Source organism: Geotrypetes seraphini, chromosome 3 (genome assembly GCF_902459505.1).
Source record: "Geotrypetes seraphini chromosome 3, aGeoSer1.1, whole genome shotgun sequence".
NCBI classification, from domain to species: Eukaryota; Metazoa; Chordata; class Amphibia; order Gymnophiona; family Dermophiidae; genus Geotrypetes; species Geotrypetes seraphini.
Window position 1 is genome coordinate 363700547 of NC_047086.1, and position 14778 is coordinate 363715324.

The 14778-nt window shown below is 44.8% G+C and overlaps 1 protein-coding gene across 2 annotated transcripts in view; it reads right to left on the reverse strand.

The window, feature by feature from the left end:
* AHCTF1 (AT-hook containing transcription factor 1) overlaps window positions 1-14778 on the reverse strand; it is a 368321-nt gene that overhangs the window by 57155 nt on the left and 296388 nt on the right. The window contains exons 28-31 of one of the 2 annotated variants that reach the window (XM_033936331.1): window positions 12597-12800; window positions 7346-7590; window positions 7002-7312; window positions 5790-5910 (exon numbers count right to left, since the gene is read on the reverse strand). In XM_033936331.1, the coding sequence (XP_033792222.1) occupies window positions 5790-5910; window positions 7002-7312; window positions 7346-7590; window positions 12597-12800 (881 nt within the window). Of the gene's footprint in view, window positions 1-5789; window positions 5911-7001; window positions 7591-12596; window positions 12801-14778 lie in introns of both variants that reach the window. The other variant, XM_033936330.1, reaches the window with a different exon arrangement.

The window sequence follows — 14778 nt, forward strand, 5'->3', positions numbered from 1 at the left end:
AAAGTTGACAGACTAGAAGAGAGGAAATGATCTGGCATAACCATCCTGAATCACTTCGACTGGAACCAGGGGAAAGACCCCCAACGAGTCATTGGGCTGGATAGGTGATGGAGGAGCCCCCCCGGAGGAGTTGTGACCCCCATGGTGGGTCCCCCAAAAGGACTGCATGTGTTGAAAAACGTCCTCTAGAAGGAAATGAAGCTACACCCTGACCATGATGGAACCTCCAATTCACGCAAACGTCCCTGAGAAGAACCACCTCGTGAAGCCTGGTGAGGTCGGTCCTCTGGTAACCGAGGCACTTTAGAGTCACTCAAAGCCTGAACAAGCTTATCTAACTCCTCCCCAAAAAGAAAGGAGCCCCGAAAGGGGAACACTGATCTTAGTCTTAGATGCCACATCCACCGACCAATCCTGAAGCCACAGGGTACGGCGGGTAGCTATTGCAAGAGCCATGGACTTAGCTGAGACACACAAAAGATCATACATAGCATCAGAGAGATAAGAAGTGCCTAGCTCAATCTTAGCCACTTCCTGATCCACTAAAGACCAGTCAATGGACTTGTGATCAAGAACTCGCGTAGACCACCAGAAACAAACCCGGGCTACCAGACCACGCAAAAAAATGCATCCGGAACTTTCCACTGAGCGTGAACGACATCCTGAATAAAGAGCAGGACGCTGAATGGATCCCTCTCAGGAGAGGGTCACAACATGAAAGGGATCATTATCTTCCTCTTCAAAGTGAAGAATGAGCTCCTGCAACTCTTCCTATTGAAATATGCGCATAACAGATGCATCCTCGCCAATCGGCACCTGTAAAATGTCTCCAAAAAAAAAATCAAGCCCCCATGACGGATCTGTAAGGTTCTCCCCAAGATCCCATTTCTCATCTGGAGAAAATTGATCAGCCAAAAGACTCCTCATCCCAAGACGCCCGTGGCTGCTTGAAGGCTGAGGATGTTGGACAGAGGCAGCAATGGCAGGAGAATGAATGGGGGTGGCCGTGGAAGGGACAAACCCCCCAGACGACCCTGAGACCCCCAGCACCAAAGCAGGACCCGCAGCCCCCTGTAAATAAACCTTGCACAGGGCGAATACCAAATCAGAGGAAAACCCAGCCGGTGGCCACACAGCATTTATGTTAGGAGCAGAAGATACAAGTAGGACCTGTTCCTGCCTTTCCAAGATAGGGCCATCGCTAAACTGTCACCAGAAAACATATGCAGCACTGAAGGCATAGCTGACCCTGCCGCTACTGAAAAAACACCAGTCCAACTGCAACTGAAATGGTATCCCCAGCGGTCCACAACACCGAATCCGACTGACTGCCAGGAGCTGAGGAAAACCCAGTGTGGGCGACAAGGGAAGCCCAGTGCTCACCCCATCCCCCTGCAGATGAGCGATGTGCATGCGGAGAACCTGGCACGCCGACACCTGAAGACAAATCTCCTTTGAGGTGGCCGAAGCATTTTGTGCATCCACCAGCCGCATCCACTGATCGGCGCCCACAAAAAGTGCACTTTTTCTGCTTTTTTGAAGCACCCATAATGAAAATGCCAAAAAAATCACTCACAATGCCATGTAAAAACGGCGGCCTCAGGCCTCTCTTTTTTTCCCCCAATACAAAGCTCCATTTTGTATGTCTCTTATTTTCTCTTTTTTTAGTTGTTCTCACAGCCAACCAGCTGTATCAAGAAAAAGCAGACCTGTCAGTGCCGGTATCTGTGGCAAGGCATACCACTGAAGCTCCTCTAGATTCAGAAAAACCTGTGGAATGGGGGGAGGGACTTGAACCTTCTAAGTGTGACACCCTTGAGATCGGTAGGACCCCCCGAGAGGGTCCTGCAAGCTCAGTCTGGACAGACAAAGGGACAAGAAAGATTCACTAATCAGATCCAGCAAGCCTTAGTAAACCTCAGCACAGACTGCACACAGACCACTCCACCTGCTGGAGAGTGAGAACAGACTGATTGTAAGAAGGACTGCACAGCCCACTTTTACTGATGCTAAAAGTCAGTTGGCTCGAGGCAATTCTTCCTAAGATTGATCATCCAGCCCACTCCTGAGTTTATAAAATCCAAGTCACGAAAAACCACTGTATCAGGATCATGGTGCAGTTTGAAATGGCATGCCCTTGCCACGAAAGAAGAGGTTGATGCCGCCGAATCAAACAGACACTCGAGGAAAAAATCCAACCATTGGTCCTGAACATCCTTCAGGATGTTCCCATCACTAGAGAGAAATGTGCGCTTGGTGGCCTGTGCTTGTTAAAGGTATTCGCCATGGAATAACGCTGCGCTATGGCGCGAGCACATTTCAAGGGACCCTCAGGAGTCTCCCAGATGTTTGTAAGAATCCAAACGAGGTCAAGATGATCTAGAAAAGAGGCAGATTGTAGCCACTGATCACACATGAGGGAACATTCTGCAGTGACAGGCTGTTCAGACTGTAGCTTTAATTCCTGGAGAGATTCAGAGATCAAATCTACAAGATGCGTGTGCTTGAAAAATCTGCACATAATAGGATCCTTCCCCAAATCAGGGGTTCCACACCTAGCTGGATCCTGGAGATCTGCCAGATCTGTGACTGCTGCAGTGTTTCCCTGCAAAAAGCAGAACCATGGGAAGCATATTAGGTGCAATCATGGGAACTACTGGCTTACCTGCCAGCACCCCAGGGGGGAGGCAGGAGAGAAGACCCTGGTCCACTGGAGCAGAAGTCCCCGTTACCAGAATGGAGTCTGGCGGAATGGAAACAGGCAGAGACTTTCTAACCAAGAAATAACTCACTGGTCCCAGAATAAAGTGGGACTCTACAACAGGCAGATGCATTCTGCCCCATGAAAAGAATCTTTGAGTCTATGTGGAAGTGGTAGATGGGAAAGTATACACATACATGGCCGTCTTTGAGAAAGTTACTGGGAAGCACTCTGTCGGACGACACCACCCATATGTGGAAATGTGTCCTGCTTGTCCTCCGAGTAAAAGGTTTAATGTAATGTAATCATATGATTAGGTAAAGACCAAAGATTAGATAAGATTCGATTAGAACTCATTTTAGTAAATTAAGCATCACAGCAATATGTAATACTCGCAGTTACCAGCTGAAATGTAACAATTACCTCAAAAATGAGAAGAGACATTTGTTATTGGAAACCTCAAATTTCTAATTTAAGTAAATCATGCGTCATTATCATACTCCATAAACTAATACCTGTATTAGGCACTTTTTTGACCATGACACTTATTTTAAGGAAAACTTAGTTCTTTCTAAATACAATGAGATTGGTATATTTTCCTGTCATTATATTCTAGTAAAATCTTATTTTGTCAGATTTGATATGGTTTCCACTGAGAGTAGAAAAAAGAAAGGTGGTCATTCGCCTACTATTTGGAGAAGGGGTTGGGTGGGGGGTGGGGGCTTAGTTTGCACAATAATATCTGTCAATATTAGGGGATAATTATTTTTCAGGCTTTCCTGCTGGTGTTTTTTTGCTCCTCTTTATCTCTCTCTTTCATAATGTGGGCTATATATCCCTTTTTTGGGAAATTCTTTATATTTTCTGCTGAAATGTATGTTGAAAAATTTCTACAAAAAAAAAAAAAGTATTCCCATATGTGGTTTATTCTGCTTGCTTGACCCTTAACATTTGCTAAATTAACACATTAAGGCAGGGGTGTCAAACTCAATCACATTAAGGGGCCGAAATCCAAAACACAGGCTAAATCGCGGGCGAGACCCCACCCAATCTCAACCCCCATAATAGTACTAATTATAAAACCATTTTTTACATTCATTTTTAATATATACACAACACAATAACGGTTAACCACAAAATTAAACTACACAAAGCACACTGTATGTTTCTCAACATTCATTCCTACCAGAATATAGATAACCCCTATGCAAATATGGGACCAAAAATTAAAAGTACTAATATATAAAAAGGAAACCCTAAGATTCAAGACTCTGCATGCAGTACAACCCCCAGAGAAAAAGAAACAAATATATTTCTTCCTGAACAGTGCAAAAGATAGAGAGCAGATTAAAATTCTCAAAATTGACACAATTCAAACACTAAATTGAAAATAAACCTCATTCCCCCTACCTTTGTTGTCTCCCTCCCTCCATACTGTGCCTCCCTCCAGCGGGTGTCTTATCTTCTGACCAGCTCCAACCTGAACATTTTATGTGGTCCGCGGTCTGATGCCCCCCGGTATTATCTTGTAGCCAGCTCCCTCCTCCTCAAGGCCGCAGTGTGCACGAAGCCGCATGCAGCAGCTCCTCGTGCGTCCTGCGCCTGAACCGGAAGTCTTCTCTCTAACGTTGCAACATCAGAAGGAATGTTTCTGGATGAGGCGCGGGACACGCAAGGAGCCGATGCACACTGCAGCTGCGAGTAGGAGGTGGGAGCCGGCCGTAAGATAACATTGGGGGCATCAGACCGTGGGCCAGGTGGACTGGATTCAGCCCGCGGGCCTTGAGTTTGACACCTGTGCATTAAAGGGGGTAAATGCTATAAATGGTGCCCAAATTCAGCTCTAAGCACTATTCTACAGTCAAATCTCAGTTTGCGAGTAACGCGGTTTGCGAGTGTTTTGCAAGACGAGCAAAACACTCTTGCATATTTTGCCTCGCAAACTGAGCATTGACTCAATGTGCGTGCCCCCATTCCCAAGAACCGGGATTGCCCTCCACCCATCCAAACCCTTACCATGATTAGGCACTGGCATGCAGCACCAACCCACAGGATGTGGCGGTACCGAAAGAGCCTGCCGCTGATCTCTGCTGGGCCTTGAGCATCTGCGCATGCTCAAGGCCTTCTGGCTCCCACTCTCTCCAGCAGAGATCAGCGGCAGGCTCTTTTGGCACTGGCACATCCTGTGGTTTGGGCCTGTGTGCCGTTGCCCGATCACGGTAAATGTTTGGGCAGATGGACAATGCCGGTTCCCAGGGGTGGGGTGCACCCGTGATCTCGGGGAGTGGGGGTGTCTTTTTGGGATGTGAACAAATCATCTGAGTTTCCCTTACTTTCTATGGGGAAACTCGCTTTGATGTACGAGCACTTTGATTTACGAGCATGCTTCTGAAACCAATGATGCTCGCAAACCAAGGTTCCACTGTAATGGGTGTTCTGGGCCAAGTGCTCTTTGTAGAATAATGCTTCAAGTGGATTCCTGTGTCCAGTACTTATGCCTGAAAAAAGCTGGTGTAAGTCCTGATGCACAAATTGGGCATGTAACCCCAGTACGCTATCACACTGCCTAACTTGTCTAGGCCTCTCCCATGGCCATGCAGCATTATAGAACAGCGAGAAGGTGCACGCAAGCCCAAATTAGTGCCAAGTAACTCCAATAACTGATTGTTAGCACCAAATTGGCTAATTAGTTTATGGGGGCATCTGGGCTCTATGTCCACATTTTGTTACCCTATACAGAATTAGGGAGTAAGCACATGACATAAAATGGGGTAAAAAATTAGCAGGTTCTGGGCTGGGGAATGGACACAGACTGTGCCTTGCAGTTAGCACAAATCACTGCCTCACATCTCCTCAATTTGAGGCAGTCAGTGTAACTGTGCTGTCAATGTACTTAACATGTGGCAAAGATTTTTCCCTTTGCAATAGCTGTATGAGAAAATGTTGGGTATACCCCAACAGTTATCATGCAGCAATTTTTCTAACTAATGCATTGCCACTGCAAACTTTAGAACACTTAGGAAAAAAGGCCCAATAAATTCTGTTTCCTATTTCTAATATTAAGTTTGTATGAACTTTATAGAATTACCTTTTATTGACTGGCAGGCATGTAGCAAGACCAATATTAAGAATGGTGTTTAAGGGTTGAAATACAGGTGGTTCATTCTCAGGACCAGCCAGACATCTGATTTCAGTCACTTTGTCTAATCCTAAGAACCAACAAAGTATATGGTGATAAATACTGATTTATATTTAAATTAAAAGAAAACCAGTTAACGACATTACTAAAATCTATGAACAGGAGCACAACCAATGTACTCAAATTCAACACAGAGTTTACTGCTTAGAAAATCAGTCAGAATGGTCAGATCATGAACAATTTCTATAAATAATACTTCAACAACTGATTCCTATAGTGCTAGCAAACGTATGCAGCACTTTACAGACATGTATAATAGACTTGCTCTACTTTTGAGAATTTATAATCTCGTAAGATACATTGGACCATAAAGTGGTACCAGCTGCAAGTTTGTGAAGTCTAAAAAGTCCATCAAAGGGAGTAACCTATGAGTAAAGTCATAGCCATGTACAAGATATTAATACACATAGCTTTAAGTTTTTAAAATGGCCTCAGAGTTGCATTTCACATGCTCAGTCAAGAAAGTCAGAATCTACAATATATTTACATAGAAACATGGAAGAGAGTGGGGTGATTGTTAGGTAGGAAAAACTGAGCAGACAAACTTCTTAAAATATCTTATTTGGCATCTCTAAAGGGCTAATCAGAGTAGTAAGTGCTGAACAGACACACACAGGAAGCAGTCTCTCTACGGCGGAGCCCACAATGCAGTTAAAAAAGAGCCAATAAAGAAATTTGGGACAATCAGAGCTACAACTGCAGGGATAGGACAGTGGGTAGAATCCAACTAAGACTGACTTAATTAAATAATACAAGAATCAAGATGAACATACTAATATGCTGTGGCGATTTCCACTGATCACCAAATCAGGAGCGCAATCTGTAGAGATACCTCTTAATCAGATTCTTTTAACTTAAAACTGTACTACAAGTCTAGCCTCAAGGCCTATTCACAGACATTTTAATATTAATAAAGCTAAATTAAAGCTCACGTGGTAGCAATAACTTCAAAAATACACGTTGTTACTGACCAACTGAAATAGGGGAATGTAAAGAGCAATTATTCGAGACAAGGCTAATTTTGGTTTTGTATATAGTAACTGACATTTTTCCAATTAAAGCATAAGAAATCAATATTGGTTTGAAGAAACATGTCCTTACTTTCTTGGGTCTCTGAAAATTTTTGCTGATTAATATGAAGTGCATTTTCCGTGGATTTATTTTCCTCATGTTGTTCTTCAAGTGCAGCAGGTTCTTGAGATGGTGAATTGGTTGGTTTAGAGGTTATGAAAACATCATCATCCCCAAAGTTTTCTGGGGTCCTTGCATCATGAAATTCCAAGGTAGTCTGGTCTGACCTTACAGAAATGTCACTAATGTCTTTGCTGATCTCCAGTCTCTTTGGGCTGTCATCTTGTATATCCGATGACGACTCATTCATTTCACCATGGTCATCCACATGATAAGTAGGCCTTTCACCAAGGTCATCCACAGGATAAGTAGGCCTTTCACCAAGGTCATCCACAGGATAAGTAGGCCTTTCACCAAGGTCATCCACAGGATAAATAGGCCTTTCACCAAGGTCATCCACAGGATAAGTGGGCCTTTCACCAAGGTCATCCATAGGATAAGTAGGCCTAAGAAAATCATCTTTTCCTCTTCTGCTAGACCAAAGATTTTCTATCTCAACACCAGATTTTGGGACAGGTGATTCTAAAAGCAGGCATTTTGTTCTGCTGTCTTTTAATACCTTTAAGATGAAGAATAGGATTAGAAATCAAAATGGTATCTATAAAACAAGAAAATATTTAAGTCTATAAAAGCCACATCACTACTTGCATTTTCATCAAACAATCCTTATTGTATAGTGTGGTGATAGGGGACACTTTTTGAATGCCTATGGGTAAAATCATGTCACTTACATTTGCATTATTAGAAATATCCTTCAGTCAATTTGATCACAGTTGGGTTAAAGAGATAGAAACCACAAGTGCTTCTTTATTCCTGAATACAGTTAATAATGCAGTAAATCTAGTATGTGAACGTGTGTCCTGCAACAGAGATAATTTAGGCTAGTTTTGGTGCACTGGTACAAACAGCAATTAATTTAGTCCAATGGCAAAGCCACCATTAGAATAACATTTATCTCAAATATATGCATAACTACTATCTCTAACCAACAGATATGCTACTTAAAGACAAGAAAACAGATTTTATTGCCTACCCAGGATGGGATGTTGTAGGAATACTTTTAGAATCAGTACCTCCTATAAAAACAGCCAAAAATGTATTAAAGATTCTGTAGCTCAGGCCATAGAGCTGAATACTGTATAGTGGAGGACCTGATTTCAGATGTTTTGTCTGACAGGACTACATAAGCCCCGAGAAAGCTGTGAAGTCTGCATATTGTTACTGTGGTAGTCCCTGCCACCTAACGAGAAGCTGCAAGGATCATGGGCTAGATTCACTAAGCAAACCGATCGGTTTGTGAGCCCTTTGCGACCCAATTTCTCCCCAACACGATTCACTAACCTGTGTAGCGACCCTCTTCCAATCTGCACATGTAAATGAGGGAACTGCATGCAAAATAAGCAGGGACGCGATTCACTAACCATTTTTTCAAATCTGACTGGCCTCGGAAAAAGCGACTGCTGGGGACCAGTCGCAAACGCCTTTCCTACTCTCCTGCTCCTTAGAAGCCTAACTCACAGCTCTGCTCTCTGCTGTCCCAAATCTCTCCTGCCTGCCGCCCTGATGTTCTTCCCCGATCTCTCCTGCCTGCTCTGCCCTGAATCGCCATCCTGCTCGTCCCCGAATTTCTCCTGCCTGCCACCCCGAATCTCTCCTGCCCTTCCCGGCACTGCGAGTCTGTGGTTTTAACCCGCGGGTTAAAACCACGGGCTCCCTTGCCTACAAAAGTTTTTTTTTAAAAAGTCGCGGCCTAGACCCATTCCCCCCTGCGCCGATGCCACCCCCCCCCCCCGCGCCAATGTCCCACAAAAGGCAGGAGGGATGCCAAATCCCTTCTGCCATGTGAAATCCCATCCCGGCCCACCTCCCTCCCTCCCTGCCTGTAGTTCTACCTAGGCCGGCCAGGCCCGGCCCACCCGCTCCCCCCCTACCTTTAAGAATCGTTGGGAGCAGGAGGGGTGCTCATTCCCTCCTGCTCTAGGCCTCCTCCGAAGCCAGCAGGATGACCGGGCAAGGCCCACCCCCTCCCCCCTACCTTTAAGAATCGTTGGGAGAAGGAGGGGTGCTCAGTCCCTCCTGCTTCACGCCTCCTCCTCCTCCGACGAGTGCGGCCTTAGGCCACGCCCCAATGCATCATCTGATGCGCCCCATGCCTGGATTGTTCCGATTCGGGCAGGTTAGTGAATCTAGCCCTATGTCTTGAATACTGATGAACAATTAACATGTTAATGCAATTAATGTGTTAATCGTCTAACAATGTTAAAAAATTAACGCGATTAACGCAGGAAGCTTGCAACCATGCTTCCTCCTTTTCACCTTCAATGCGGTCCACTGGAAATGAAATTATTTGAATGCCACCGAAGATGTCAGATCTGCCAATCTTTCCTCATGCTGCCAGCCTCCTTCAGAGCTGCTATTGCTGCCTTTGATCACCCTCCACCTCAGAGCTGCTAATGTGCTGCCCCCTCCACAAAATGGGCTAGTGCTACTGATGCCGACTCCCATCTCCCCTGAGCCACTGCTGGTGCTGCTGATCCATCCCCCCCCCCAACCTCAGAACTGCTGTTGCCTCTGATCCCCCATCCTTGTGAGAGCTGCTGGTATTGTTGGGACTCTCCTGAAAGCAGGTATTGCTGCTAGTAAGAGTTAGGAAATCCACAATCACAGCATGGTTCACTCTTTCTTTCTCACTGAAATCATATTGCAAGAGGAGTGAATAGCTATATATTAGGCTGCTTGCTCCTCCTGTGTCTGCCTGCAGTTGACTGCTCATGTGAACTGAGAGAACCTCTTTCTCCTTCTCTTGAAGTACAATTACAGCTGGGGCGAGGGGAAGAACAGCTCAGCTGCAGCCTGTGGCTGTAGATAACAGGGGATTCTACAAGGCAAGGTAATTATATGCAAAGGGAATGGGGGCTGCAAAAAGTGACAGTGTGCCATTGGGGGTAGGGCTTAATGAGGTGATTGTTTGTAATCATGGTGATGGGGGTATTGAGCAAGCTAATTGTGGGCCATGGGGATGGTATGGTAACAGAATAATGCAAATTAATTCTTTGGGATGCTAAGTTTGCTACTTTCACCCCAATATTGTGGAGTAGAGAGATTTGTGAGCTGCATTATTGGAGAAAGGGAGAGTGCTGCACTGATAAGGAGGAAGAAGATGAGAAATGGATTACATTCTTTTACATTTGAATCGTACAATTTAATTAACCATGTGATTAAAATTTTTAACCAATGTACAGCCCTAGTCTTGAAAGATATACTTCTATGGCTCCCACAATGTGCCCATATTGCCTAGTCATGCCAAACAAGGAAAGAGGCAAGGATATGAAAAATATTTTCATGGTTGAATCATGAGTATAGTTTTATGAATTTTTCAAGTTTTTCCTTTATTTCTTCATTTTACACCATTGTTCTCTCTCAGTTGGTCTTTCTAAGATAGGGCTCTCATTCTGAAATGGCATTAAGAAGAAAAAATATGCACACTTAGGGCTATATTAAAACTAGATGTGCATTGGCAGTATTATGAAACTTGTTTTATAGTACACTGGCCAGCACTCATTTTGGTGCCTCAAATATTAGACCTTTTTCTGTGTATATTTGACCTGCTGATTCCAAAAATGGCATCAGTTTTCTCCTATCAGCTCTAATTTTTGAGATACAGAACATGTGCCATATACCACTCTTGCCTAACCATCAGAGTAAAAATTTTCATGACCTCAAGGGGTGGGTTTGATAGTTAAAGCCGAGCGAAGGAATGCTGCGACCATGTTTAGCAGTACTCTTCATTTAGTGGAAGAAACTTTTAGTCAGGTAAGCCTTGATTAGTTTTAAATTAGAATACTGAAGGGAAAAGATAATTGATAAAAATTGATTTAACTTTGTTTTGCGGTTGTTTTTAGGTTGTCACCTCGCTCCCTGAAGAAATGGACTTCCAATCATCCCAGTTCTGCTCTGGTCACTGACACTAGCAGCCAGTGTGTTATGAGGCAGACACACCTACTTGGGAGAAGGATCCCCCTGAGGTGGAGCTAGCGCGCCCGTAGGCAGAGTAGTGCTTCCTGGTCCTGTTAAAATAGGCTTTCCATAAAAGGTTGACAAAAATTGAAAAATTGGAGGACCCCAAACTCCTTGCACGATCCTGGATTGAAGAATAGCAGTTGTGTTCGCCACCACACGTTCCCGTTTCATCCCTTCACCACTCAGACCTTCTGAGCAGGATCTCTTCCCCTTAGACTGGATCTTTTGGGATATTTGGGGTTCCAAGGCCTTGGAGGACTGAATAGGGGCCAAGCCTGAAGCTCCTGCTCCTTCCTCTCGTATCCCACTGCATATATAACATGGCTGTTCCTCAACCAGTAAATCTGCTAATAAAACACAGGATCTGGGGCTAGAAGGGCCTTGGGTATCCATGAGAGGGGAACTCTAGGCAAATGAGCGGTTCTGAGGCAGAAAAAAGGAACTTAGGGCTTTGGAGGAGAGAGAACCTAATCCTAACCTCAGAAACTCTGAAAAACAAAATTTTCAGAAACCCCCCTCTGATTTTTCTCATAGGGAATAATGGGAGTACTCACTGTAATTTCTGGTGCCTGTCAGCTTGCAGCAGCCTGCTTGTAGTGAAAGGATTTCTGCCTCAGAGATGTCAGGAACTCAACCACTGATGGAAATCTGGCTGCTGGTTGAATGTACCTTGACCGTCGACTCCCACCCCTGAAATTCCTCCCAGAACGACCCGAGGGAGGGGGAGAAACTACACAGCTGGCTTGGCCCCTATTCAGTCCCAGAGGGTTCTTACTCAGGGGCCCAACAGTCTGTGATCAAGCCTCTGCAGAAATCAGCAGGTGAGCAGCTACGAGAACAGACCCAAAACTTCCAAGGCACACCAAAGCAGGCTGGTTCCCAGGTACTCCGAATAGATTGGCCTGGGAGCAGCAGTCCACTCACACAGGACTGCACCCTTTCTCTGGTGCAGTAAGCCCAAGAAGGGGAACCTCCGAGCAATGAAGCCATGAGGAAATTTTAAAAAAACGATGGAAAAAATATCTGAAAATAACATAAGAAGCAGAGCAGATCAGAATACATCTTCTGAGTTCGCTTGCAGAAGTTAAAACTGAAGAGGGAGCTGTTCTCCACTGAAGAAGGGAAAGAGTTCAAGATCTTAAAGTGACACCCTTCTGAAGATTCGCAGTTAGTAAGAATCAACAGCTAAAGTACAGACTCCTGTGAATATGTAATAGAACCTAAGTTTTAAATGAAAACTTATTTTAATTTAGGAGCTTGAACATTTGGTTTATAAATTTAGGCCTAGCACTTGCCTAGATTTACGAGCCTAGTGCAGAAAATCAGTGTTAAGATCGTAACCTGTCACCATGCCTTAAATCTATTGCCACTTAAATATGTGCTCCTAAATTTAGCAGTTTAGTGTAATTTTGAGTATAAATGTAGGTTCTCAGCCCTATAGAGTTTCAAGGGGTCAATTTAAGAACGTAACTACATAGATCCTTTGAATATCAGACCCTCAAATTTTGACAATTTTCTTTTTTAATCTCTAAAGTAAAATCTTACCCCACTAGTCCACTTGGCAGTCACTTGCTCTTCCAAGAATGAGATTTTTGTTTCCTTTGCATGTGAAGGAGGTGTAACAGATCTTCCTGGAGATGCAGAAGGTGATGCTAGTGGTGTGGTACGAAGGCTAGACCTTAAGATGGACTGAGGAGTAAACCCAGAGAAAGCAGAAGAAACCCTGGAGGTGACCAATGCCTTTGCCCTCTGAACAAGAGAGAAAAATTATCATCAATATTTAATAATTCTTCATGATACTCATTGCCTGAAAGATATACTTTTAAAAAAAGTTAAAACCGATACAAAAAGCATGCATATTATGTTTATACAGTCAAACTTCGGTTTGTGAGTAATGCGGTTTGCGAGTGTTTTGCAAGACGAGCAAAACACTCTAGCAAATCTTGCCTCGCAAACCAAGCGTTGACTCGATTTGTGAGCCCTTCACCCCCCACTCAAACCCTTACTGTGATCAGGCACCAGCACGCAGCACCAACCTGCAGGACATACCAGTGCCCAAAGAGCCTGCTGCTTTTCTGCTGGGCCTTGAGCATCTGGGCATGCTCAAGGCCTTCTGGCTCCCGCTCTCTCCGAGATTCATGGGGGTGGGGTGGAGGTGCACCGGTGGCCTCAGGGGGAGGGGGGGGGGTGAAGGGCGGGTCTTTTGGGGATGTGGAATGAATCAAGAAAATTTCCCTTACTTTCTGTGGGGCAACTCACTTTGGTTTATGAGCATGCTTCTGGAACAAATTATGCTCGCAAATCAAGGTACCACAGTATGTTCTTATTTTCCGCTACATCCTCTAGAGCAGTGCTTCTCAACTCGGTCCTGGGGTACCTCCTTACCAATCAGGTTTTCAGGATATCCACAATGACATTGGCAGATCAATTGCGGAGTCCCCCGTACCTTCAGCTCCCTCCTGGACAGTTGCCTTGTTGTAGCCAGTGATATAGGACAGGAGCGATCTTTTCAGCATACAGCCAGCCCTGCGCTAGTTTCTCAATGCTTGCGTCAGTTCTTGAAGCAGTGCAGCGCCAGGCTAGATGCTGAAAAGAATGCTCCTGCCCTGCACCGCTGGCCACGTTTAAAACGCTTAGATAAGCCGTGGCTGGTAACATGGGGTGGCTTATCTAAGAGTTTTAAAACCTAAATCGGAAATTCCTGTGGCCTATACATGGAAAAATATTGTATGCATAATCACCTTGGATAGCCTAAAAACCTGACTGGCAAGGGGGTACACTACAGGACAGAGTTGAGAAACAATGCTCTAGAGTTCCAAACAGATTACAAAACAAGCCACCAGAATATTCTTGGAAAGCCAAATAAAGATGAATTTTGAAAACAGGAGCTTTCAACATTTTCACAAATATAAGATACCATATTTTTTTGCTCCATAAGACTCACCTGACCATAAGATGCACTCTAGATTTAGAGGAGGAAAACAAGAAAAAAACATTCTGAACCAAATTCTCCCTTCCAGGCTCTGCACCCAACCCCACACTCCTTGCCAGGCTCTGCACCCTGTCCTCCTTCACTGCCAGGCTCTGTACCCAATTCCCCCTCTGGTGGTCTAGTGGTGGGCAGAGACAAGATATAGGGCAGGCAGGGACAGGGCACAGATGTCAAGGCAGATGACTTTTTAAAATATGCAATGTCACCTCAGTAACAACTATAGAAAAATAGACAAATTTAGTGCAAAATATAGACAGCAGATATAAATTCTCAAAACTGACATTTTTGATCACTAAATTGAAAATAAAATCATTTTTTCTACCTGGTGATTTCTTTTTCTTTCTTCCCAACAATTGTCCATTCCTCCACCCCTTCTTCCTATGTCCCCCTCAATGCCTTCCAGCCTTTGTCCTCTTCCTCCCTCCCCGTTGTCTGGTGATTTATTTCTTTCCTTCCTTAGGCCCACAATTGTCTTTTCCTCCCTCCCTCCTGTTCCCCTCACTGCCAGTCTTTGTCCTCGTCCTCTTCCCCAACTCAGGCCCAACAATTGTCCTTCCTCCCTCCCTCCCTCCTGTTCCCCTCCCTGCCCTCCAGCCTCTGTCCTCTTCTGCCGCCCCCCCAAGCCTGCCCGGCCGCCCACTGGATTTAATTACCTCCGGCGGCTGCTGCTGTGAGGACATGTTGACGAAGCAGCAGCAGCGGGTGGGGGGGGGACTCCTGGCTCAGCAGCGTGGC